Source organism: Poecilia mexicana, unplaced genomic scaffold, assembly GCF_051168715.1.
Source record: "Poecilia mexicana isolate PSO_F unplaced genomic scaffold, ASM5116871v1 scaffold_20, whole genome shotgun sequence".
Classification (NCBI taxonomy): Eukaryota; Metazoa; Chordata; class Actinopteri; order Cyprinodontiformes; family Poeciliidae; genus Poecilia; species Poecilia mexicana.
The window spans coordinates 4,923,544-4,949,501 of record NW_028263389.1 but is presented as its reverse complement, the minus strand read 5'-3'; the positions used below and the strand labels follow the sequence as shown (position 1 = coordinate 4,949,501).

General features: G+C 37.7%; 3 protein-coding genes across 6 annotated transcripts; all 3 read right to left on the bottom strand.

The window, feature by feature from the left end:
* Window positions 1–1,852: 1,852 nt before the first annotated feature.
* Window positions 1,853–11,069, bottom strand: LOC106914569 (leukocyte elastase inhibitor-like). Of its 3 annotated transcripts, none has more exons than XM_088001248.1 (10): window positions 10,950–11,069; window positions 10,531–10,712; window positions 10,317–10,384; window positions 8,519–8,600; window positions 7,104–7,221; window positions 6,688–6,830; window positions 5,854–5,931; window positions 5,521–5,610; window positions 5,380–5,443; window positions 1,853–4,103 (listed from the first exon to the last, which is right to left on the bottom strand). In XM_088001248.1, the coding sequence occupies exons 2-10, from the start codon at window positions 10,705–10,707 to the stop codon at window positions 3,892–3,894; spliced, it is 1,032 nt and encodes a 343-aa protein (XP_087857374.1). In that variant the 5' UTR covers window positions 10,708–10,712; window positions 10,950–11,069; the 3' UTR covers window positions 1,853–3,891. The 3 variants fall into 3 exon arrangements, with proteins under 3 accessions (XP_087857374.1, XP_014836919.2, XP_014836920.2); XM_014981433.2 differs by having other exon boundaries at window positions 5,263–5,443; window positions 10,950–11,068; XM_014981434.2 differs by having other exon boundaries at window positions 5,263–5,443; window positions 10,531–10,597; window positions 10,950–11,035.
* Window positions 11,070–13,306: 2,237 nt separating this feature from the next.
* LOC106914568 (leukocyte elastase inhibitor A-like) lies at window positions 13,307–18,308 on the bottom strand. The gene is made up of 9 exons (XM_014981432.2): window positions 17,930–18,308; window positions 16,936–17,117; window positions 16,710–16,850; window positions 16,516–16,633; window positions 16,181–16,323; window positions 15,609–15,686; window positions 15,410–15,499; window positions 15,146–15,326; window positions 13,307–14,222 (listed from the first exon to the last, which is right to left on the bottom strand). Exons 1-9 carry the CDS (start codon window positions 17,997–17,999, stop codon window positions 13,984–13,986), a joined length of 1,242 nt encoding a protein of 413 aa, XP_014836918.2. The 5' UTR covers window positions 18,000–18,308; the 3' UTR covers window positions 13,307–13,983.
* Window positions 18,309–19,615: 1,307 nt separating this feature from the next.
* On the bottom strand, window positions 19,616–25,060 carry LOC106914550 (leukocyte elastase inhibitor-like). 2 transcript variants are annotated; one of them, XM_088001439.1, is made up of 9 exons: window positions 24,891–25,060; window positions 23,926–24,107; window positions 23,704–23,844; window positions 23,510–23,627; window positions 23,182–23,324; window positions 21,248–21,325; window positions 21,017–21,106; window positions 20,764–20,944; window positions 19,616–20,475 (listed from the first exon to the last, which is right to left on the bottom strand). In XM_088001439.1, exons 2-9 carry the CDS (start codon window positions 24,100–24,102, stop codon window positions 20,249–20,251), a joined length of 1,155 nt encoding a protein of 384 aa, XP_087857565.1. In that variant the 5' UTR covers window positions 24,103–24,107; window positions 24,891–25,060; the 3' UTR covers window positions 19,616–20,248. The 2 variants fall into 2 exon arrangements, with proteins under 2 accessions (XP_087857565.1, XP_087857566.1); XM_088001440.1 differs by having other exon boundaries at window positions 23,926–23,992; window positions 24,891–25,057.
* Between the last annotated feature and the right edge of the window lie 898 nt (window positions 25,061–25,958).

Here is a 25,958-nt window from a genome sequence, read left to right as displayed (position 1 = left end):
GTTCTAACAGCTCAATTTAATTTCAGTATACCTCCTTTCCTGCAGCACTTTAAAAAAATCACATTTAAATCATCATGAATGCCTTTATACCAGTTGTTATTAAAAGAACCAGAGAAAACGCAAAAACCATTTTAAAGTTATTAAGGAATAAAAAGTTAGCCAAAACCTATATGGAAAGGCAAACAGCCTCCTGAGCTAAATAACTGATAGTGCTACACTTGGTGGCATCTTAAGGTCACAGACTGGATGTCCCACATTTACCAGTTTCAAGGCTAAATTCAAGCAGCAGGTAAGAGACAACACCTTTATTCTCACAAAATACTGTCCCACCTGTGTTGATGTCGCACACGCCCAGGTTGCACAGCAGCTTCTCTGAGAAATCAGATATTTCTTTGTTTCTTGGAGCTAATTTGTGGGTGCGGTGGAGGGCTAGGTCACCCCATCAACCCTTTGTTTCTTTAAGATAAATTGAACATATCATAAAAAAATAAATCCATGAAGCTTAAAGGCTGATCTCTGACTGAGAAAAACAAACAAACGTCTCATTCAGTCAATGAACTGTTTGGACAAATCAACTGAAATGTTTCACTTTTTTATATAAAAAGCTCAATGAGTGTTTATTTATAGCTATTGGCCAACTAATTAACAAACTGGGACAAATTTACTGTATAAAGGAAAACTTACCCTATACTGAAAAAACCAACAGGTAAGATTTACTCAAAAAAATCCTAGAGACAAGTTGCACTAAAATTTTTAAAGAAAATTTAAATAACACAAATTCAAGTATACTTTATTCATCTATATCTAGTAAATTATACTAAGCACAAAGTTAAAGATTTTTAAGTAAATTAGGTACATTTTGCTTAATCTAAAATCAAAATAAGTAAAACTGATAGCCTTAAGATTACTTATTTGTATTTAGATGCCTTGATCATCCTCAATTTCTTTTGATAAATACTACTACAATACACCTATGACAAATCATTTTCCAAAGATATTTGAAGGGTTTTTTTTACCCATAAATTCACAAAACTCAGCATATTAAATGAATGACGTGCTCATTCTTTTATCTCTATCAACTGACACCATTCCAACCCCACAAACTAAAGATACCAATGCAGCATAAAACATACAGCATTACATTATTAATTTACTTAAGATATATTTCTTTATTTAGTTAGCAAAAATCTATTACAACAAATACAAGAAAATGTAATGAACTAGTCGCAGAACTTTGTTGTTTGATAAAATATATGCAAATATATATATACACACACACATATATATATCAATCTACAGTTTAACACAGTTTCCAAAGGAAATAGAAGTGGAGAATATTGAATACAGATATTCGTGAATTGTCAATGTTCTCTTTGCACCTCTTCAGATGATTTTAAGTCTGAGACCTGGAAGCCCTCTGGGTCTGGTGCTGTCAATGCCAGATTATGTTGCAAGAACAAATGGCAAATATGAAATTAAAATAATCATGAACTGCTGGTGTAATCTGTTCCTGTGAAGACTGAGATCATCCACCCAACCACACCTCCACTTCTTCAAAGAAAGGTGGGAACCAAGCAGGAAAAAATTAGTAACCACGCATGAAAGGTAGACTTTCATCACGCACCAGGATTTTTTAATCAGTTTTCTCTAACATCTGATTAGAAGCAGCAAAATTTATACATATTTATACAAATAAATCTAGATAAAACCTTTAATAGCTCAGGTGTTGGTCATTTTTGAAGGAACAGTCTCACACATCTAATGTGCCATTTTGACCTAAAAAGGTCAAACGTAATGAAAAAAAAAAAAAAAAGCAAATTCAGCAGAAAATTCCAGTTGAGAAGAGTCAGCTACTTGAAGGTCACTTAGTTTATTTGGGTGTGAATGTTGGGAGTGAATTACGGAAAGTGACTTTCTTCATTTCACTCCATGATGCAATGAACTGCTCAAACAAGCCCAAGCATAGCAACTTGCAAAAGCAATATGAGTAAAGACGACAACTTTTTTTTGTTGCTAATATCATATTCACTAAAATTATATTTTTATGCTGCTTCAATGCAACAACAAGAACAACACATTTCTCCTCACTCCAAATAGGAGTTTTTAAAAACAAACTAAAAAACAAAACTTATTTTTTTTGACAAAAAATATTACTAAATAACATATCTATAAATGTTTATTCAGTTTATTTCTGGCTATGCCATAACAAACATGAAACTATGTCGATTTCATACAAAGAAAGCTTGATAACGTTTAGATGTGTACAAAATACGACATGCAACTATAAAATGTAGATGAGCAAATGTACATGAACACATTTCTTCTTGCTGCAGCAACTGTGCTTGCAAATAAATATATTCAGAGTTTTGAGTCCCTCTTGTTCTTCAGTACATGCAATTACTGCTTAAATGTGAACATATTCATACCCGTACAATGTCAATAAAACAGTAGACTACTAAAATTTACATTCCAACTGTTTGTTATGCGTCACACAAAGCAGGTGGTAGAGAAGGATTAGGCAGTAAGCGGCACATTCAAGTTAATACTTAGGCCTTCGTCTTATTAAATCTTCATATGCTCTTTCTGGAGCTTGCACTTTTGGGACAAGACTCAAGTCTATCAACGCACCTTTAAATGCAACCTGTCACTTCAAAGATACTCCACAATCTGCTCCGGAAGCACTATCTGTACCGTTCGGCGTGTGATGACGTCAACTTCTTCTTCTTGGATTTTTTTTGGCGTCTGGGATCCGTCCTTATATTTTTTATTGTTAGTAGTAGTATTAAACATATTGAAAACTTGTACCATTTGGCATGTAATCATGGCAGAAAATACATCCTCATTCTTCTTAAATATTCTTAATTAAGCTTCTTCTTCTCATTCTTAATGGATTCCAAACAACTTCGGAGGTGCATACCGCCACCTATTGTCCATGCGTGTGTGACCTTGTAGACTGTACCTACCATATTCGTTTTAATTTTGTATTATGCAAAAATGAGAATAATGCGATGTTATGATGACATCAGAGAATGATATAATTCTACCATATTAAAATATCCAGTAAAAAATAAGCAGAAATTTTACTGGTAATTAATCTTCTAAACTTAGAAAATCAGAGGAACAGACCATCACATACTTATTCACCCTACTTTATAAGAGTTGCATCACACAACACAATTACTTGGATTCTTACAGCTATTTATTGCCCATGGATTTTCCACACTTTTGTCCAGACAACAAAAAGTTTGACAACTAAGAAATAATTTCAAAATTTAGAATGTAATCCATAGAAAATGTTCAAAGATATGGCAACAAGTTCTGGCACTACAAAGGAAATCATATAAAAAAAAAAAAACCACCCTATCATTATATCACTTTGAACCAGAAGGAATAAAGATAATTTCATAGTTTATGTCATTACACCCAGGGAATGACCATCTCTGATCTTAACGCTTCATGCTAGTCTTAGAAATTTACAATTTTGACAGCTTAACACTTGAAAACAATTAAACGTGCATTCAAATAAGTTCGTCTCCACCTAATGTTTATCGTAGAATCTTTACTACAGTGCAAACATAGACTGCCAAGATGAATTTCGGCACAACCTTTGGAAATGGACTCGGCGACCTCTGTAACAGTGCAATTTTGTGAATGACAGCGACGTAGTGTGGCTGCTGTTCTGGTAATTTTACGGGATATAGAATGTGCTGGTGAGAATTTTTGGCCATTGGTTACTAGTTTGACTCTGAAGAACTTGATTGGAAGTTCAGGAGGCAACTCATCCATTTCATTTAAGCGTGTTGAACCAGGAGGACATCTAGATGTGGCAGGACTTTAACCCTCAAAGACTGGAGTTTAGTAGCCCACCTGCTCCAAAGGTCATAGAGCGTGCTAGGGGGAGCAGAAGCGTCCGGCGAAGAGAATGGTCTTGGTGATTCTATTTCGAATGAAGAAGAGAAAGGGGTGGTCTGCAGTGAAGTAGGAAACGCTATCTGCCACCAAGCTACTTGTGGCAGCAGCAGCTTCAGTTCCTTCCTCGTTCACTTCTACAAAAGCCTTGTGGGAAACTTGTGACAAAAAGAGTCCTTTGTTGCTTGACATTCCTGTCACAGATAAGAGAAGAGACATTCCAGGATTACAGACCACAGCTTTAGGGATATATCTAACCAAAAGTATATATTAGTATTCAAAACAAAAGAGCTGCTTTTACCACAGAGAGTGTGCTTCCACGAAGGAATGCTACAAATAAATTGAACAATTTGTGTGACGTGTCCAGATTTGAGGTCCAAATGCTTATGACCTGAGCCTTTCCTTTTTCCAATTGAAGTTCTAAAGCAATATGTTTACAGTGTTTTACGGCTGCTCACCTTCACCGCTTAGCCCACTTACAGCCGGTGGGGCTCATGGGAGGAACGTCAGTCTAAAGCAAGCCATGAAAACAGAACATGTGTTCACATACCTGACGGACCTGTTAGCTACTACTTCCACTAGCAACGATGCATGACGGGTCTATGATAGAAAGTGCTCAGCAGCCATTAACCATAAAATTGTACAAATTGAAATTAGGAGAATTAAAGGAAACATGCCAATTTTGTAAAAACTCAAGTTTTTTGATAAAAAGTTTTTACGATACTATTAATTTTTTATTTTTTATCGTATGAAAATAGATGTATTGTGCAAAATTGCAATGGAAACACCTTTTTTTTTACCTCACATGAGTCACGTGAATAACAACCGGATGTTACTACAGCTGAAAACCACAAAGAAGACAACAGGAAGAAGTAGGAAGATAATGTTTTTTGTTTGTTTGTTTTTTGGACAAACAAACTGCTGGCACCACCAGAGCGATCACAGCAGCACACCGCTCATAAAAGTTGTGTCATTGGAAAGTGTTGAATAAATAGCTCCTCTGTAAAATCACTGACTATAATTTATCCAAAACACCACATATGTAGCCGCAATTTAAACTCTAGTAGAATGGCTTACTAACCACAAAATCAGAAGTTGCATTGATGGGAGAAGGGTGTGGGGTCTGACTTATAATAGCATAATCAGCAAGGACAATTTTAAAGAAAAATTACCAAAAAGGTTTTATATAGCTTAAATTTCAGGCTGATATTTTCTGTCATCAACAAGTCTATTTTGAAAGCAATAGTCTTGATCATGATTTGACAGCGTAAAAGCCTAGTTAATGGACCCCACTCCACCCATAATCCACTTAACTACATCTGAAACATCTCAGTCTCCTTCCACATGTCTCACCAGAGAAGTCACACTTTGTCTCGTCAAAAGCGTCCACCATGCCCATGCTGCTCAGGACTTTGTTCAGCTCATACTTCTCCTCCAGCTTGAATCGAGGCAGCTTCACGACAATCTCACCTCCTTCCATCTCGTGTGGATGAGTCCACTCCATGAATGTCTCAGCAGTCAGGAGGTCCTCCAGCTGATCAGGTGATAGCTCGATCATTATATGTGTCAGTGGTGAGGTTTCATCAGTCTGTGAGGCAGAGAGAGCCCTACCTTCTTCAGACCTGTTTCGTTATCTTCTATCTGTCTTGGTAAAAAGATGAGCATGCTCAGGGCCTTCCCTTCATAGGGAATCTCCAGAATCTGTCCAATAAAAGATGCACGACCATTACAGAGAAGTACAGGCTCTCAAATATGCTTGAATCATAGTGAGACGCCTCATAAAGTTTGGTTATTTTCCCACTGAGCAAGTTCTGTCAGGCGATTTGAGTTGTACTGCTGCTTTACATGTAACCCGCCTCAAAACCCATTCCAAACTGCCTCGCTTCACACGTCTCTGATTACATCATTTCAGCTTCCACCTGTGAGCTCCAAGGTCAATAATACCTCACAACTGGCTTCATCAATGGAGGCACGGTGGAAGTGGCTTTTAAGTTCCATCATCTGCACGGGTTTGGTGTCTTTCTGTGGACAAACACAGGAAGAGCTCATTAACCGAAAAAAAATAACAATACCTTTCTTTATGAGTTAAGTTAGATCAATAATTGGGCAAAAATACAGTGGGGGTTTTTTTCTAATATGGTGGAGAGGTTTGAGCACTTCATGACTCTGGTTGCTCATTTGTTTGGGCGATGACGATACTATAGAGATCACAATGATAGGACTATGGAGACAAGGGCACTTCCTTGAAGGTGATTAATATCTAGTGGTTAAATTTTGTGCTGGTCTCTGATGCAAAAGAAACTGAAGGGGCCATTTAGCAGACGAATGTGAGCACCTAGCATAACCAGCTGATGGCCTTTTACCAACTGTTTCAATCATATCATCAGACCTTTGGAGTTCTGTCTTGAGTACTTGGTAAAGAATGGGATCACAACCTTGTAGTTACATCATTTCAGGGGATGAGGTTGATGGACAGAAGCTCTAAGACTGAAGCTTCTGGTACTTATCACCCAATGGATTTAGTTGGGGATGTTTAGACTTTTGTTCAGGATTCCTTCTTACCACCTCAAGTTTGTACATTTCACTGGGCAGACCAAGAAAACCCTGGAAGAACTGTATAGAGATCCTTTGTAGCTTGGGAACACGATGGAGTAATCCCTCCACATTAACATAGTCGTTTCACGTCACAGTTACTATAAAAGCAAGATCATTATTTTGAACAGCAATGATAAAGACCTACATATTGAGAAAATACTCTGTATTGGTGGCCATTGTTACCTTATTGAGTCTAAACTGAACCTCACGGGTATTTGATCTCTGGAAGGGGACACTCCATTTGCCTTTAAAGTAGATGGCATTAACCAGCACCATCTTGGTCATGTTGTTCACCATGCCCTTAACCACCATATTCCTGATTTTACCTGACAACATGAGCAGAACACGGATCAGATGAGAATCAGCACCGAAAACACAGCCTAATTAACAAAATCACAATTACACACTGTTCCACTAGATGGAGCTAATGATCTTTACAGTTCTTAATCATTATTGTGTTTTTATCTGTGGTGTTTATGAATATTGTACAGCACTTCTGGCGCAGTTAATACCTGTTTTTAAAGTGCTTTGTAAATAAATTGACATTGATATTGGGTTAGTTGGGGTCATATGATGAACTGATGGTGTGTGTGAGCCACCTTGCGTCTTTTCCTCCACCCAGTTGTTGATCTTGACTCTGGCTTCCTCACATTTGTTTCTGAAGTCCACAGCCTCCAGCTCTGAGTTGTAGTGAGTCTTTGTTTGGGTTAAAAACTCCTGGAAGAACAAACAGAAGATTCATGAATTCATCCTGAAAACAACTGTAATCAATCACTAATTTACTTACTGATTTTGTAGGATGATTAATTGGTTTTAGTATAATTTTACTGATTTCCTAGTGTTACAGAATCTGTCCAAAAATTGTATTTGGTATGTTTCATACATGAAACAATTTAAACTGACCTTTGTATCCTGACAGGCTTTTAAGTAAAGAAAACTTTATCTAAAGAGGTCTGAAACCAAAAGAGGCTTTGTTTTCAGAAGTGCCTCAGTTCTTTGTACAATAGATTCAGCAAGTTGTCTTCCTTTATCCTGTTCCACCATATTCTAGACATGTTCTAAACATTGAGAGGTAGTGACTGAAGAAAGTACAATCAAATCATTGTCATGTTTTAGGAAACCAGTTATGTGACGACCAGACAATGTTCTTAAAATCTGTTCTTGTCTAATTTTGGTGAATCTGTGTTAATCATAGCCAATCACTGGATATTTTATCTAGACAGTGCTCCGTCATCTAAAAATATGGTTGAATCTTTAAAATCCTAACAGATCACCGGTTTCTGAAGTACAGTGATCCCTCTTTTTTCACGGGGGTTGCGTTCCGAAAATAACCCGCGATAAGTGAAATCCGCGAAGTAGAGTTACCTTTATTTTTTTTACAATTATTACACAGCATAATTAAATACTCTACATTGAAACCAAAGAACAAAACCTGTTTTCAGGTCAGCGAATGGATGTGCGTGTTCATCAATCACGGCATTAATGTCATCCGGAGTCGTGTCATTAAAGCGTCTCCTCCAAGCTGCTTTGCGAGATTCACACGGCAGAGCCTCCGGCCACAGTTTTTTTCAGCAGGCATTCAAAGTTTCAGTTTTCATCTCCTGAATGGCCAATCTGTATTACGTATATTTTAGCCAATCAGGACGCAGAACACAATGCACTGAGAAAAAAACTGCACACACACACAAAAAAAAAAAAAAAAAAAATCCGCGAAGCAGAGAGACCGCGAAAGGTGAACCGCGTTATAGAGAGGGATCACTGTACTCACAAACTGCCTGTCCAACACGAACAACAATGCAATGTTCAAAGTCACTTAAATCCATTTTCTTTTCTACTCTGATTCTCATTTTAAACAAAAGCAAGTCAGCTGAATGAGTGGGACTCTGCACCACGGATGCCAGGTCTGATTGAATGATTCGCTAGTTGTGCTAAAAAGACTTGCTAGAGGTGTACCCAATAAAGCACATAGTGAACATATATTTGGTAATGAAAACGTGTATTATTACTCTCTCACCTGCAGAAAGCTGTAGGACTTCTCCCCAAACAGTCTGTTGGCAACACTAAGAACAAATTTAGCTTCCGGATTGTTGAGCTCCCTAGTAAAAAAAAAGAGTATTCTTTAGTATACTGAATTTTAACATAATTTGATTGATGTACTTAAACTGTACTATTTTGGAACAACTTTTTCTGTGCTTAGTATATTTAAATAGTATTAAATTACAATTTTTAGTATACTTAAACGTACTTTTTTGGAACAACTTCAAGTACGCAGGCTACTTCAGTACTTTGTATACTTTTTTATGTAGTATTCAAGAGCTTGATTAGTATATTTTGAGTGTACTAATTCTGTCAGAATTATATAAAAAATATACTTTTAATATGCTTTAAATATATTTTAAATATACTACTAATATATTAGTAATGTATTTAAATTACACTTAACTTTTAGTTTTGATTTACTGCTATTGCTAATAAAGTACAATTTGAATTACTCATAATTCATCTTTATTCATACTTTCCTATTTTGTACATTACATGCATAAGTACACTAGAGCACTTACATTGTTTTAGGCTACAATTACATGGAAAGATTAATTACACAAAATGTTCAAGGTAATTCAAATATTTTGTTTTATTACTGACATTTTAAAATTGTCCAATTTTACTCACAACTTTATGAACTTTACATAAATTATCAGTTTACACGTCAAAATGAACACAATGAACATGCAAATTTAAGTGTGACTTGTGAAATGTTGTCTGTGGAGCCCTCACATCAATAATCCATAGATGCGAATAACAATATCCCTCAGTGCTGAGGCATCTTCTGCTGTTTTGATTGAGCAAAGTAGGAGGGTAATACCGCTCCAAGATGGCCGCCGTATTTCCTGCGCCGGAGCGGCCAATGCGGGGTCTACTCTTATATTATGTCTATGGCGCCTGTGATCTTCCCTGCGTTCAAATTTTTTTCTTCTCTTTATGGCGTTTTTTCATTTCATTTTTTTTAATGAAACTGTGCAATACCGCCACCATCTGGTCTGGAGTATGAACTGGAGCTAATTCTGTTGATTATAGATCTTACGTCATATCTGAAAATGGATTGGGTACTTTCTTATACATTACACCATGATTATAATTTTTTTATTCTCTGCAATTTCAACAAAAATAGTAAAAGATTATTAAGGCACCTAAAAAGGCATACTTAAAAAGTATGCCTAAAAATTACATGAAAAGTACTTTATAGGTGCCTAAAAGACATACTTCTGCATATATATTAATTAGTTTCATTTTGTAATCAGGTTGCTGCGTGTTGCAGACTTCTGCCCAGGTCCCTCTTGAAAATGAGATCTGGATCTCAACAGGGTTCACCTGGTTAAATAAAGAAAATTTTAAAAAGGCATACTTTATTAGCCTAAAATTTACACTGAGATGTAATTTAAAACATAGTGAAATTAATCATTTAAAGTAGTGTTAAGTGAATTTTAAAAAAATCTATTTTGAGTGTATATTTTAAAACATACACAAAGTATATTTTAAATATATTTTAAATATACTTGAGCAAGTGTATTTTTACACTTGGGCAAATATATATTTTATTAATTTAAAGTATACTTTTATTTAATATATTTATTAAAAGTGTATTTCGGTACAATTATGTTTAAGTGTGTTTAAAGTTCTAATTTCAAAATTGGTACAAGTATACTTTTAGTATACCTCAGATATATTTATAGGTAGTACACTTAATACTTACTTAAAATGTACTTTGACAAATATAAGTATGTTTGAAATATACTAAAGTATACTTTTTTCACCTGGGCTCACTCAGTATTTTGGCAAACAGAGTGTGGAGATCATCCTCCCAATGCTTGATTCTCAAGCACTGTGGAGACATAAGACATGTTCAAAAAAAGTTAAGCGCAATGTAACATCGTTATAAGCTTTTGGGTTATCTACTAGCTAGCAAATGACTGAAAAATAGAGCACTGTACAAAATAACATAGACCAGATATCAAAGTACAAGATCACCTCTGATATCTGAGTGGCTGTGTCTCCTCTGGCTCCCAGCATCACCATAGCCAGAGCTGAGGAGATGCTGAAAGGAGAGAAGAAGATGTTTGCAGTGTTGTTGTCCTCACTCAGCTTTCTGAGCAGAGCCAGAGAGAAGGTGGTGTTGGCCTTGGAGAGAGAGCTGGAGGAGGCCATAGTTTCTGACGTAAACCAAGGATAAAACAGTCATTTTCAAGCTGCATGACTTTGTTCAGACTAGTATTCATTCCTCGCTCTACGGTGAGTCTCTGCTGACATACTAGTTATCCACACTTCCTAACACACTCAGTGTAAAATGAAACTTATCTGTGTGTGACCAGATCCCATTCGTGTAATAAATGTTTAGCCATTAAACAGAACAATTTTTATATTCCCAAGAGAAGGAAAACTTTACTTACCAAAAGATCCGTGTTGTCTTGAAGCGATCAGGGCTGTTTCTGTGGCAGAGAGCGAACGACTCCTTGCAGTGTCGTATTCAGGTGAGCACACTCAAGTCGGCACGTGCCCTGAAAAGGAACGCGTTTTCATTTTTGTGAGTGTTGTGATTGGTCCTTCTGGGTGAGATAAATAGAGGAAACTGGTTCTTGGAACTGCCAAATCTAAACTCCTCCATCTTTGAGTATGTGTTTTTATCAGATCCTATTTCATTTTTCAGGACAATCTTGTTTTAAAGCAGAGTATCATATATTTGCATAACTCTGCCCTGCGGCAATAGGGATTTTGGGGTGTGTCTAGGTAACCAGATGAGTGACAACGAACAATGACCTTTTAAAACTTTAGGTCATATTTATATTGCAGATTAACCTACTTATGAGTTCATCATTTACAACAGCTTGGCTAAGATTGTGTCGAGAGAAGAATTGATTCAAGTTTATAGATTAAGTTTTCAACTACAGTTTAATGTAGAACCACCTAGTTTAATTTGTCACCTAGTTTCTGCCAGAACTTCCCATGAACAGGAGATATTTCTCTTTCTTACTTGTCCTGGGGCAAAGTGGTGGCACCTCCTCTTCGCGCAAAGAACCGGAAAATGCTGAAATACCCGCTGGAAGATTCTTCACAACACAACAACGAGCCACATAACATCCAAACCAGCAGCAGAGAAATCCCAACCTAGAGACAGCAGAGCTGGTGAGAAAGGCCCTGAAGTAAAGCAGAATGTTACCTCTTAACAGAAATGCTCACAGCCCCTTTAAAAACTGGTAAAGTTGAAGTTTATTTCATTAAGAATACTTGACTATCAGCTTAAGTATAGCAAGTTCTACTATGTGCCATGCAGTAGTGTACTAGAAGGTATGCTAAGTTAATGCTCTGTTAGACTACACTAAACAGATTTCCGTTCATAAACAAATACTTTTCTAAAATCAATTTTAAGTTTACAAAATAATGTACTAAGTACATACCTGTAGTTCTGTTTTTGGTTTATTAAGAACCTTTGCAGTATACCACAAATGCACTCTTATCTTACCAATTCTCCATTTATATACTTCTAGTCTTTATTTTTGCTTATTTAGGTGTAGTTTAAGTACAATTTTATTAATTACTGAAACTGAAATGCACTACGTTTTGCTACTTTAATAGATTGCAACTTTAATAGCTTGTTATAATACAAGAAGAAGACTTGTACATTTGCTTCATATATTACTTGTAACATACTATTTACATACTGAAATTCACTCAGAGCAAATGTAGCTTCTAGATTGTTGAGCCCACTCTGCATTTTGGCAAACAGAGTATGGACATCATCCTTCTTTGAGAATTATGGAAAAACTCTGCTTATGGAAAGACACCAGAGGCTTGACATGATCAAGATGGGTTTCTATGGCAGAGAGAGATTACTCTTGGCAGTGTCATATTCAGATGAGCACAGTCGGTTTGTGCCCTTCAGGGAACATATGTGTGTGAAAGCTCTGTTGTGACTGGTCCTTTTGGGTGAGGTAGGTACAGAAAACTAGTTTTCAACAAGAATGGAATTAGGTAAAAATGCTCTGAAGACCAGTTGGAATCCAAATGTTCATTTATCTCCTCCCAAAAAAGAAGCCCGTTTGGAGGCCTGAACATGTATGAAAACTCGTTAAACTTTAAATTGTCCTCCACGTGAAATTTTTAGAATTTTAATGAAATCAAAAGCGGGCGGTTCTACATCGCCCCCTAATGTGAGACGAGCCAAATGGTAGATCGTACAAAGCTGAAATTTGGTACATAGGTAGAAACCACTAAGACAAAAAAAAGGTCTGTTGGAGGCATGCTCTAAACACAACAGCAAGTCAGCCATTTTTGATCAAAGGGTCATTTTCAGGCAGCTTTGACTCATGGACATCCTGCTAAATGTGCTAATGGCAGAGAAACACCTTACTAATAAAGGAAAATGATTTATCTACCATCTTTGGTGACTACATTAACTAGCTTGAGGATTCCCAACAGGCTGTGCCAGCTGCAGCAAACGCACACATTGTGATTGACAGCGCTAAGACATGCCTCCTGGGTCTGATTGGTTGTTTCAGTTAGCACTGCGAGAAGGCAGAGCACCTTGATTTTTTCACACATTATCTGTCTTATAGCTTACTGTTGCAACATAGTGACAGTTTTAACAAATATGTAAAAAAAAAATATTCTGGTGCAGCTTTTTGGATGGTTAGTGGAAAGCTGCAGGGATCTGGTTGAACGTGAGCCTTTCTTCCCTTCTGCTCAGTTTAATCCACATCACCTTTGGGTATGGCTAGTTAGCAACATTCACACACAAATATTTCTCAAGTAGCTTCAACAAATAAAATTTATTATGCGTTTGCTTGAGAGATAACTTATGTAGATATAGCCCATCATAAAAATAATCAACATTCCAACTTTCCTATTAGAAAATATTTGTTTTTAAAGGAGCTTAATACTTCAAGGTGCGTCCGTGCAAGTTTTTTTTGTGAAGCACTATTAATAAACATTTAAAATGATTTGCAGGAAGAACAAAGGAACAGAAGTAAAGCAATAGATACATCAAAAAGACAAGCCCTCCTATAAAAGTATAAAAATATGTAACATTACATCAATTTAAACACCTGAGGTATGACAGAAATGAAAGACCTCTGTAGGTAAGCAGCAGAAAACTTTTTTTTCAGTCCTAATTTAATGGAAAAAAGACAAATAAGAAGGGGATAAGATGAATATGTTTATACTTCTATTACTACCTCAATATCTTTTGTGACTTAAACTATTAGAAAGTTTACTTTTTGGTAGAATCAGAGCTTCTGAAAGTTTCTAACTCTAGCAGCTTCAGTCATCTTGCTATAAAAACAGTGCATAAAACTTCGTAAGGCGGCTTGATCCTCACAGCATTTATTCAGTGTACTCTGACCTAATATGTCATGAAAAAAAATGACAATACTTCAGCTGATGCAACCTTTCATGATGCAGTCATTGCTCTAAAAGAGACAGAGCGCACTAAGGGGAGCAGAAGCGTCCTGCGAAGAGAATACTCTTGGTGGGGTCATGGCGGATGAAGAAGAGGAACGGGTGGTCTGCAGTGAAGCTAATCGGAATATTAATTCGAGGAAGGAATGAACTGCCACAACGGAAACGCATCTGAGTGGAGGCGGCAGCTTCAGTTCCCTTCTCGTTCACCTCCACGAAAGCCTTGTGGGACACGCTGGACAGAAAGAGGTCCTTGTTTTCAGACATTCCTGCCATAAAGGACATGGAAAGATACTTTGAAATCATCCCAGTGCTGCATTTTACGTGTCAAAACTTCAACCAAACCAGCTTGTAACCACTGATGGTCTTAGTGTTTACAGTCAGCAACACCAGTCCAGATATTCTTTTAAACGATGAATTGTAATTGTTTGGTCTCAGCCTCCGACACCCTGAGTTTGAATTCAAAGGTTAACAAATAGTGTCAAGTTTCAAATAATGATTAAAAGGGTTAAAAAGACATTCAAACAAACTCGGCCTGGGTAGAAAAAAAGTAAATGCTCCTTTTAAATAATTACTGGTGCCAAGGTTAACAGCAACAACTGTCTCTGGGCAATGCAATTTTAATATCAGGTAATATGGCTTTGAAACACTTCTCTTTGGAGGATCGCTGTATTTCAGTCACAATGGAGGGTTCTCAAGTAGAAATGACTTTAAGATCACAGTGTATTTTACAAATCTTCTCCATTCATTGTAAATGACTCTCCCTTTGGTTCATTGGAGTCCCAAAGCCTGACTCCAACCATTCATCCATCGTCTACACCCGACTGTCCTTGCTGGGTTGGGTTCTATCTCCAGGGGTCAGTGGGCGAGAGGTGGGCTACTCCCTGGATATGTCATAAGTCCATCACAGAAAACTGAACTCGGCTTTCTAAATAATGTGATTAATCACAAAGAATTCCTGATTCAATTTTTGGGGCAATTAACAGCAGGTTGCCATGTTCAACCTGTTTCATCATCATTAAAAAACTTGAAAAAATTCTTTTTGTATTTTCTCAAGTTATATTTGTCTGATATTCAAATTTGTCTGAATATCTGAAACACTAAAAATCAGTAAACCAAACAGGAAAAACTAAGATGTGTATTTGTAAACATCGGTGTGCCTCCAGAAAAGATTTCTGGCCTCATGTCTCACCAGAGAAGTCACTCTTCTTTATATCAAAAGCGTCCGCCATGCCCATGCTGCTCAGGACTTTGTTTAGGTCATATGTCTCCTCCAGCTTGAACTGAGGCAGCTTCACTTCAACCAGAGTGTCTTTCATGTTGTCAGGATGGGTCCACTTCAGGAATTTCTCATAGGTCAGGTGCTTCTCCAACTGGCAAGATACAAGTTGTGTATTAATAACAACATTAAAATGTGCGGTAATAATAACAATGCTAATATTTATTTCTATCTCACTTTTTTTAGCCCCGTTGAGCTGTCTCGTATTCCTTTAGGTAAAAAGATGAGCATGCTCAGCTTGTATCCTTCGTAATGCATCACCAGGATCTGTCCAGTAGAAACATGAAGGTCATTGTAAATGCTGGGATCACTGCAAGTCTCTCAAAGTTTGATCATCGCAGTAATTAATATACTAAGCAAATTTGTGCTTGATTACCTGGCATCTGACTTCTGAAATGTAGGCATGGTGGAAATAGTTTTTTTGGAACATCATCTGGACTGACTTAGTGACGACCTAAAGACAAGAAACGCAAGAATTGTAATGAAAACATTTGACGATGCAATAAGTGAGACTCCAGTTGACAGTATTGCTTTCACACAACTTATTATAACTTGGTAACAGTGTCGTCTGATTAAAGATGGACTTGTGGCCAATTTGCTGTTTTTAAAGTTTTGACCTGCCGATAGGAATATTTGAATTTCCATCCCCCATCATCTCAATAATGAGACTTTGAATTAATTTTATTGTGAGCCAAAATAACTAAAAGAAAAAATGCTTGGAAAAATATTGCCAATTCATTTTTTCTTTTTTGTTGGAAAAAATACTAAACAAAGCGAAAAGGTGGCTCAGTTGGTAAAAGTGTGGTGACTATTTTTCAGTTTCCAACTGACAGGTGAGGAAAGTCAAGCTGAAAATTGTGCGTTCCAAGTCGCTCTGCATAGCTGATCATGGAATTCAATTTCTTAAACTCACAACATCAGTTAACATTAATTAAATTAATGTTTTACCTTGTTGAGTCTAAATTTAGACTTGTATGTTTTCTCCATGGAGAACGGCATAAACCAGTCGCCCTTGAAGTACAAAGCATTAACCAGAACCATCCTGGTCATGTTGTCCACTCCACCCTCAGCCACCATATCCTTAATTTTACCTGGTGACAATATGGAGGCAACATGGATCAGAACCAAGACCAGAGAGACTGAAGCTTTTAATGACATAATAATAACACATTGTTCCACTAGATGAAGCTCTTGATCCTTAGACTCTAAGACTTAGAGTTCACACTGTGTGGGATAGTCAGGGTCATGAACCTATGGTGTGTGTGTCAGTGTGTGTGATCCACCTTGTGTGTTTTCCTCCACCCAGTTGTTGATCTTGACCCTGGCTTCCTCACTGCTGGTTCTGAAGTCCACAGCCTCCGGCTCTGAGTTGTAGTGAGTCTTTGTTTGGGTTAAAAACTCCTGGAAGAACAAAAAGAAGATCCATGAATTCATCCTGAAAACATTCACCATGTATCCATGTGATCTTCATGGTTACCTGCAGAAAGTTGAAGGACTTCTCTCCATACAGTCTGTTGGCAACACTGAGAGCAAATGGAGCTTCTGGATTGTTGATCTCACTCAGCAGTTTGGCAAACAGAGTGTGGACATCATCCTGACAATCCTGAATTTTCAAGCACTGTGGACAAATTGTTTTACATTATTTCAGTTGTGTCCCACCACATTCTCTGTTCAGCTGCGTCTTGTTCGATGTGTAGAATCACCTCTGATATCTGAGTGGCTGTGTCTCCTCTGGCTCCCAGCATCGCCATAGCCAGAGCTGAAGAGATGCTGAAAGGAGAGAAGAAGATGTTTGCAGTGTTGTTGTCCTCACTCAGCTTTCTGAGCAGAGCCAGAGAGAAGGTTGTGTTGGCCTTGGAGAGAGAGCTGGAGGAGGCCATTGTTTCTAAAGGGAAGGAAGTGAAAACATTTTCTTATTAGTCACTGTTAACTTGCCATAATCAGATGCAACCTTTAGCCTACATTCATAATAGTGCTGCTCTGTTTAAATGACAGTGTTTTCCTTGGAAATCTTGAAATGATCATCAACTCTAATCACTGACAAACTGTTTTGATTGCCGTCTGTTTGTTAGGTAGGTTTGGGAAAAGGACAGACCTGAACGTCTAACTGCTTAAAATAAAATGGTTAAACTCTAAGTTATATAACAATAAAGTGGGATCTTTTGAGAATCATATCGAAAAGATAGGATGCTGTGGACAAGTTTTACACTCCAGCTTCCTTTGCTTCCCATGAGCCAGATTTTTGTATAAATGTAACTGTAATGACCAAAGCTCACTACATATTTAGTTCAAATTTTGGCTTTAGCACAAGAAAAATCGCATCTGAGATTTCACTATTGTCTGATTAGCTCCACAGAGTTTACCCAGACTCACACCAAGCAAAACAAATGACGCCTGTTGTAATGATAAACAGATAAAGAGAGGTTAAGGAGCTGTATGAAAGGCGGGGTCAGTTCCGAAAACCACGAAAGAAAAAATAAAAATAGAAAAAAAATCCAAAACAAAACAATGAAAAACTTATAAAGTCGCTCGGGGGGTCCATCGGAGGAAGTCGGAAATGTCACAGTTGTTCCACTCGACCCATCGTGGGCCTCCATCCCGGTTAAAACTGCCTGTCTGTACCCAAAATCTGAGGACCGTCCTTTCCCTTGTTTTACTTCCAGATGTAAGATGAACAAATCAGTTTTGTTTACGTGCCTGTTTCTCCGACCGACGTTTCTTCCTCGTTCGCATCTTTTAAGGAGAAACAACAAGCAGAGTTGAACATTGTTGCTGCTGCTGCGTCAGGATTCTACTAAAAACATCCCAAAACTCAGCTCAGATATAGCGGCTCGCCGCTCCGACAGCTGCTGTGTAGTGACGTCATTCTGACTTGGCTGTCCCGTAATCATGGGAATTTCGGCTCTTTTCAGAGAGCCGGCTCTTGTGGCTCGGCTCCCAAAGAAGCGCGTGTTTTTGCCACACACTCTCTCCTCCCCATCATGTCTATTTACTGAGGAGATGAACTCACCTGAAAACAAAGTTCTGCCGTGAGCAGACTCCATTCAGCGCGGAACCAATTACAGTGTGAGAGCTAAGCAGGAAAAAGGGAAAACACTGTGAGACAGCTTCCTCTCTCTTCTACTCTTTGCCTCCACCTCTCACATGATGTGCTTGCTGCGCTGGGTTTGTAGCCCCACCCGTGATAATTAAGAACGGCTCCTCATTATAAGGGAAGAGCCGTCTCCCGTCGTTCACTTCAAAGAGCCGTCTGCAAGAGCCGAAACACTCGCGACCGACCCAAATAACTAAATAAATACTCATCTTCCCTGATATTACATCATTTTTGTGGTGATTTACTAGAGCTGCTTATGATATGAGCTTGTTGTTTTCCTCTAGTGTCCCGAATTCAGGGTTCCTCATGTACAAAGTGGAAACCACACAGAGAACAACCAGTCGCCATTCAATTTCAGACATATCCAGGGTTTTATTCAGACAATTAAATGCATAGAAAAACAGATCAGCATCACACCCAAACCATCAAGAAGTCCAAACCATAAAACAGACATTAATTACCTGAGAAAAGTAGAAAAATGAACAAAATACCAAAATAAGAGAAAAAGCAAATGCGCCTTTGGGAATTGCTCATGCGGCTGCAAACAAAGCAATTCGATTTGCTTCTGTGAAGTGGAGGTTTTCATTAGGTGTATTCCTAATTTTAATATATGCATTGAAGGTGTGTCCTCTCCTTCTAAACCTCTAAGCAGTTTCAAATTACCTAGATGGGATGGTCTAAATGATTTTTGTCACCTTCTTTGAGACCTATTCAAAACCAAAGATGAAGAGAGAGAAAGAGCAAAGGTCCAAAATGAGTAAAAGTCAGAGAGCAAAGGTCATTCTCAAACAGGATTTCTCATGTTGGTTACATCTGGAATGTCTCCTGTTCCTCCCTTTCTAAACATTTGAACAAAGACCCTAGCTGTCAGAAAGAGATCTATTTTTCACCTAGACCTTGTTTTGTTTTTCTCCAGGTTTTAAGTGTCTTCCTTACCCCTAGAAAATCACCAAAGAATTTGACTTATGTGAACAGACAGAACTTGTCTTTTCCATTCTGTTTTTATCTGAACTGCTGAGCATCTGTTTCCTTTTCTGAGCGATTCATCAAAAAACAGATTCCTGCATTAAACCTAAAGTAACAAATAGGCAACTTGGAACCCAATGTTCTTATTTTAAAACGCTGATGATTTTATATAATATTGTACATATGGTTAAATTTAAAACTAGCATATTTTAATGTTAATTTCCTAACAATTCTTAGATAATAGCACTTGAACTTTTCCTTAATGTCAAAACTGATATTGAATATCAATGAGTTGAAAAAAATACAAAGGCTGCAGTCAGGTGTAAAGTTTTTTCCACTCTTTATTTTTCATTGTCCAAAATTCAAATGCTAAAGTTGTAAAGAATATCGAGAGAGTCACTCGAGAGGATGATACTCCCACTGCCATCTTTTATTATGGCTACAGTGTTTCAGTGAAGTGGAGACATGAAGAAAATGTCAAGAAGAACCTGATAGAACAGCTGAACTTTATTTCAGATTAATTGATACATTTTACAGTATGTGAAACATTTGTGAAAAGATTCACAAGAACCTATTTCAACATAAGTTTGTAGAAACGTAAGAGCCACGACACATACATATTTATATTACATGTGATATGAATAAGTGCACTGTTAATTAACAGTTAATTATGTGTAATTAATTCTATTACACATAATAGAATCCCCAGTTTATCTTTTGCAATATTAACTACTAACCCGAGTTCGACTAACAAAAAAAAAAAAAAAAAAAAGAAATCTAATCTAGACCTCCTTGCTAAAGCAATATTTGGCAGATTATTAGGCTTTAACTGCCATGTCTTCATTATCTGCATGATAATATTTGACTAGCTGGATAGACATTTACCGGTCTCTATGTAATTTGTAACTAAATATCTGCTGTGTTAAATCTAACTTTTCGTCTCGCAGAGACAAATTTCACTCAGGGCAGCAGAAGCGTCCAGCAAAGAGAACGCTCAGGGTCGGGTTGTGGCGGATGAAGAAGAGGAAGGGGTGGTCTGCAGTGAAGAATGATGGTCGTCTATAACACATTAAAACAATTTTTACAAAAGTAGCAGCAGCAGCTTCAGTTCCCTCCTCGTTCACGTCCACAAAAGCCTTGTGGGAGACTTTGGACAGAATGAGCTCCTTGTTGCCAGACATACCTGTAACAGGTAAGAAAAGACACATCGCAGAATTATACACCATAAATACATAAAATATAATGAAAATAAATATAAATTTTCATTAATAAGAGCCTGGTTTTGTGACTGCATCTTCCTCCTTATTTCATGTAGTTTATAGTTTTCCTCCAGAGAGGACGGATCAATAAACTGTTGCCTGGATCTAACATATGACAGACGTCAACGCTGCAGCATCTGAGCACAGCTGGTTGTTCTAACAGTCAACCAAACTACATCTGAAACATCTCAGTCTCCTTCCACATGTCTCACCAGAGAAGTCACACTTTGTCTCGTCAAAAGCGTCCACCATGCCCATGCTGCTCAGGACATCATTCAGGTCATACGTCTCCTCCAGCTTGAATCGAGGCAGCTTCACGTAGACCTTACAAACTTTCATTTCCTCTGGATGAGTCCACTCCATGAATTTCTCATAGGTCAGACGTTTCTCCAGCTGAACGGACAATATATCAATCATCAGATATGAAGATAGAGATGAATTAATCTGCAAGACAGAGAGTCCTACCTTCTCCAGACCTGTTGTATCGTCTTCTATGTCTTTAGGTAAAATGATGAGCATGCTCAGTTCCTTCCCTTTGTAAGGCATCTCCAGGATCTGTCCAGCAGAAACATTTCAGACATTACAGTAAAGAATGACACTTAAAACATTACATGCTAAAATCACCATCAGTCTTCATACGAAGTTTGCTGAATTTGTTGATGGATGTAATAACTGACTGATCATGTGATTCATTACCTGACAGTTGACTTCATCAATGACAGTGAAGGGGAAATCTTCTTCCTGATACATCATCTGTACTGGTTTTGTTGTTTTCTTCAGACACGCATAAAATGTTTGTTAAATTATCTAATATACAAAGAAAAACATGGCTACCCAGATAGCAAGCAATGGTAATTCAACTAATTATGGTCAAAAAAGTTGATTTTTGGTTCAGATTGATGATTGAAGGTGGATCAACCATCAAACAATCATCCAGTTCTAGCCAATTAACCAATGTTGAAAAGATGTCATTGAATCAATGTTGTTTTGTGGTTGAATTCTAATGATTGAAATGCCAACATCTAATCCAGTGTTTTTCAACACTGGTCCTCAAGTCTTAGGCGTTCCCCTAATTCAACACACATGATTTCAGTTGATGGATGATTAACAAGGTTTTCCTGAATTGCACTCATCTGAATGGGGTGTGTTGAAGCAGGGGAACATCTAAAACATGCAGGTCAGTGTTCCTTGAGGACCAGAGTTGGGAAACACTGGTAATCAATAGTGTTTGTTGCACCCCTATGTTTGTCCTCCTCCTCCTTGAGCTCTGAGTGAGAAGATGTTATCATTGGGCGGTGGTTAATCACGTTTTAAATTAAGGACAGTGGGTTGTGATTCATTTCTGTACATTTTCTTACTTGTCTGTAAATATTATTACTGACTGTGCACACATTTTTTTGACATACAAACATCTACAAGACACTACAAGCAGCGTTTTTACATGAGTTGATGTCCCAAGCCACACAGCCACTTTGGTGCTGGCTTGTTTGCAACCGGCTTATGAACTGAATTCTACTCTGAGCATTTTTGCGTTAAGTTTGGCGAAATTACTTTCATCTTAACTGTGCTTACTGAAAAATAAAAGCATTTTTTTGTGCTTATGCTGCAGCTTGATGGGTAAATGTGATTATATATGTCAACTGAAATTAAGAGAAATATTCATGACTATTCATTAGCCTGTCTATTAATTTAACTGTGAGTGTACAAGGGGTCTGTACGGTTTTTGTCCTCAGGCCTATAACCAGTACATTATTTAATATTTCAATGTGCTTCAAAAGTTTCCAAATGTTTGTCATCTTTCTAATTGGCCCAAATCAGGACCTTCCTCACTCTTCATTTTGTGCTTTCCGGCTGCTGCTCTGCAGTTTGACCCAAAGCTGAATGTGGAGGTCTGCAGTGAAACTGTTAAGAAGTCGCTTCGTTACACATCAGAGCAGGACGAAGGCATCAAGGAACCAAAGTGACACCAACCAGAATCAAACTTGGGTTACCCCAAGTTATATTTTTTCTCTGGTTCATACAGTACAAAGCTTAACCTCATGGACGCTGTTTTTCCATGGACAATAGACTTTTGTTCTGACAGTCAAAAAGAGGTCAAATATGTTTACAGATCTATGCCTGGTTTCTTAAATAAAATGTAATATTAATGCTATGCTGTCATTTTTAAGTTTGTCTATACATTTTTGGAAATATAGTAATGTAAGATAAATTTGAACACGATAATACCCATCATCTGCCAATAAAATAGAGTTTAACACCAGTGAAGAAACTTTTAATGGTATGTTATCAGACCAAAAAATCCACATGAATCAATATTGATTCCTTAACTTTGATTCAATGTAAAATAAACTAAAATGTGCATGGATATCCACATTCAGATGATGGTTGAATCAATATTGATATAGTGTCAGATATGATTGAAATCTTAACATTGATTCAACATGTAAGTCACTGACCACTTTCAATATCATTTCAATGTCGGGCTTCAACGTGGATTCAATTTTTTGACTGTTACAACATTGATTCACTCATATTTTGCTTTCTGGGTAGATAACTCAAAGAGAAGTAAACATTTTTTAAATCAATTCAAACCCTGCTTGCTGTATAAAACGGTGCTCATGTTCTGTTACCTTGTTGAGTCTAAACTGGTCCGCTTCAGTATGAGATTTTTTGAACGGTTCATCCCAGGCAGCTTTAAAGTAGATGGCATTAACCAGAACCATCCTGGTCATGCTGTCCACTTCACCCTCAGGAACAATATGCTTGATTTTACCTGGTGACAACATGGAGGCAACATGGATCAGAACCAACACCAGAGAAACTGAAGCTTTTAACAACATGACAATAACACACTGTTCCACAAGATGGAGCTCTTGATCCTTAGAGTTCATCACCATCATTGTGTGGGTTAGTTGGAGTCATGAACTGATTGTGTGTGTGTCAGTGTGTGTGATCCACCTTGTGTGTTTTCCTCCACCCAGTTGTTGATCTTGACCCTGGCTTCCTCACTGCTGGTTCTGAAGTCCACAGCCTCCGGCTCTGAGTTGTAGTGAGTCTTTGTTTGGGTTAAAAACTCCTGGAAGAACAAACAGAAGATCCATGAATTCATCCTGAAAACATTCACCATGTATCCATGTGATCTTCATGGTTACCTGCAGAAAGTTGAAGGACTTCTCTCCATACAGTCTGTTGGCAACACTGAGAGCAAATGGAGCTTCTGGCTTGTTGATCTCACTCAGCAGTTTGGCAAACAGAGTGTGGACATCATCCTGACAATCCTGGGTTTTCAAACACTGCAGACAAAATTAACAAAATTACATATAAGCCTCTACGTTTTTTATTCATCAGTGTCTTGATTAATGAATAAAGATCACCTCTGATATCTGAGTGGCTGTGTCTCCTCTGGCTCCCAGCATCATCATAGCCAGAGCTGAAGAAATGCTGAAAGGAGAGAAGAAGATGTTTGCAGTGTTGTTGTCCTCACTCAGCTTTCTGAGCAGAGCCAGAGAGAAGGTTGTGTTGGCCTTGGAGAGAGAGCTGGAGGAGGCCATAGTTTCTGATATAAATAGGAAGACATTATTGAAAATGTAACTGATAACAATTACAATCTTGAACAGTTACTTTGCTATTTACTATTATATATAACATATTTCATCTAGTCAGTATTCTACATAAACTTGTTTGTGTTTACTAAAGGGGCAGTTTTAAAAAAATCAACTATTTGGTGCTTTACATCATGTTATGATGTTATTCCCTCATTAAAAACATACATGGAGTGTTGCCTTGATTCTTTCATGCATGTTTCAGAAATCTTTTAATCTGTCATGGCAACCAATCAGCTGTGCAAAAATTGCTTGGGTAGACCTGGCGCCACATTCGAGAACTATGCTCCAGCAGACTAAGCAGCAGTACTTAGCAAACATTTAGTAAAACTGTGAATCAGCTGAGCTCATTATACAAGCTACTTCTCAGTGCAACGCTGACAGAAATGTTGTCAAATGGTTAACAGTGGGGCTATGTTGTGATGACTTACTTAAGGTGGAGTTACAGAAGGAGCAGGAATTTTTAAAAAGATGGAGGCCTAATATTGTGTTAAATTACAAAGTAAAATTTCATTTTCAGACATATTTGATATATGCAGCATTTTTTAACAGCTGAATTTAACATAGTGGTTTGATTGTGCTAATAAATGGCACAATGTGACTGGAAAACACATAATACCACCCCTTTAAACAATTTATGAAAAAGGGTTTTAACCCCTGAAACTAAGTTTTATCACTCTCCTGTTACTGCATAATCTAAAAATAGTTTGTTTTCAGCACAACAAAATTAAACTTACCTTTTGTTCTAATAATCTCTATTTTTGCCAACAGTTCCGTAGGCTTTGCTGTAACAGGGCTCCTGAGATAATGTGTCCGTTGTGTCCACACACATCCAAAGGAATGACTGTCAGTAAGTGATGAGTCACTGGTTTTCAGTGGCGAAGATAACTTAAGGAAACGCTCCTCATTTTTTCTGCTTTATCACTCTGCTACGGAAGAAGATTGGAGCCGGTGTTCAGTCAGATCAGCATACGTTGTCAGATAGTCATACGCTTTGCTCAACCGCGGTAAAGCTAGCCGGTGTTCCAGCACACAATATACAAGTGCGCCGTAGCTCAAGACATTATGGTACACCCATTTACGTGCTGCTTTCGCAATAAAAGCGCACATCCGGTCCATGTTTATATTTTTCCCCTAAGTTGCTGTGCCCATTGCTGAGAAACTCTCTGTTTCCAAAGACTGCTACCACTTCTGGATGACAAAGGGACACCTCTAGAACAGAACCAGAAAGTGGCAACCAGATTTGATGTATAATTTCAAAATAAAAGCCTATCAAAAAAGTCATTTTTTATCTTTTTCCCCTAAGTTGCTGTGCCCATTGCTGAGAAACTCTGTTTCCAAAGACTGCTACCACTTCTGGGTGACAGAGGGACACCTCTAGAACAGAACCAGAAAGTTGCAACTAGATCTGATGTGTAATTTCAAAATAAAAGACCATTAAAGTAGTACTTTGGATCTGTTCCACCTAAGTTGCCGTGCCCATTGCTGAGAAACTCTGTTTCCAATGAATCTTACCACTTCTGGATGACAGAGGGAGACCTATAGAACAGAACTAGAAAGTTGCAACTAGATCTGATGTGTAATTTCAAAATAAAAGACCATTAAAGTAGTACTTTGGATCTGTTCCACCTAAGTTGCCATGCCCATTGCTGAGAAACACTCTGTTTCCAAAGACTGCTACCACTTCTGGGTGACAGAGGGACATCTCTAGAACAGAACCAGAAAGTTGCAACTAGATCTGAGGTGTAATTTCAAAATAAAACCTATCAAAAAAGTCATTTTTTATATTTTTCCCCTAAGTTGCT

Excerpts from the sequence above, each read along its gene's own strand:
- LOC106914550 (XM_088001439.1), bottom strand. The coding sequence starts at position 24,102 with ATGGCCTCCTCCAGCTCTCTCTCCAAGGCCAACACAACCTTCTCTCTG. Across the intron at positions 21,326-23,181 it reads ACCAGTTTAGACTCAACAAG|AAAACAACAAAACCAGTACA; the intron begins GTAACAGAACAT and ends GCGTGTCTGAAG. Across the intron at positions 20,476-20,763 it reads GACAAAGTGTGACTTCTCTG|GTATGTCTGGCAACAAGGAG; the intron begins GTGAGACATGTG and ends TACCTGTTACAG.
- LOC106914569 (XM_014981433.2), bottom strand. The coding sequence starts at position 10,707 with ATGGCCTCCTCCAGCTCTCTCTCCAAGGCCAACACCACCTTCTCTCTG. Across the intron at positions 7,222-8,518 it reads AGTCCTACAGCTTTCTGCAG|GAGTTTTTAACCCAAACAAA; the intron begins GTGAGAGAGTAA and ends TTGTTCTTCCAG. Across the intron at positions 4,104-5,262 it reads GACAAAGTGTGACTTCTCTG|GAATGTCAAGCAACAAAGGA; the intron begins GTGAGACATGTG and ends TATCTGTGACAG.
- LOC106914568 (XM_014981432.2), bottom strand. The coding sequence starts at position 17,999 with ATGTTCAACTCTGCTTGTTGTTTCTCCTTAAAAGATGCGAACGAGGAA. Across the intron at positions 16,851-16,935 it reads CAGCCACTCAGATATCAGAG|TGCTTGAAAATTCAGGATTG; the intron begins GTGATTCTACAC and ends ATTTGTCCACAG. Across the intron at positions 16,324-16,515 it reads GGTGGAGGAAAACACACAAG|GTAAAATTAAGGATATGGTG; the intron begins GTGGATCACACA and ends TATTGTCACCAG.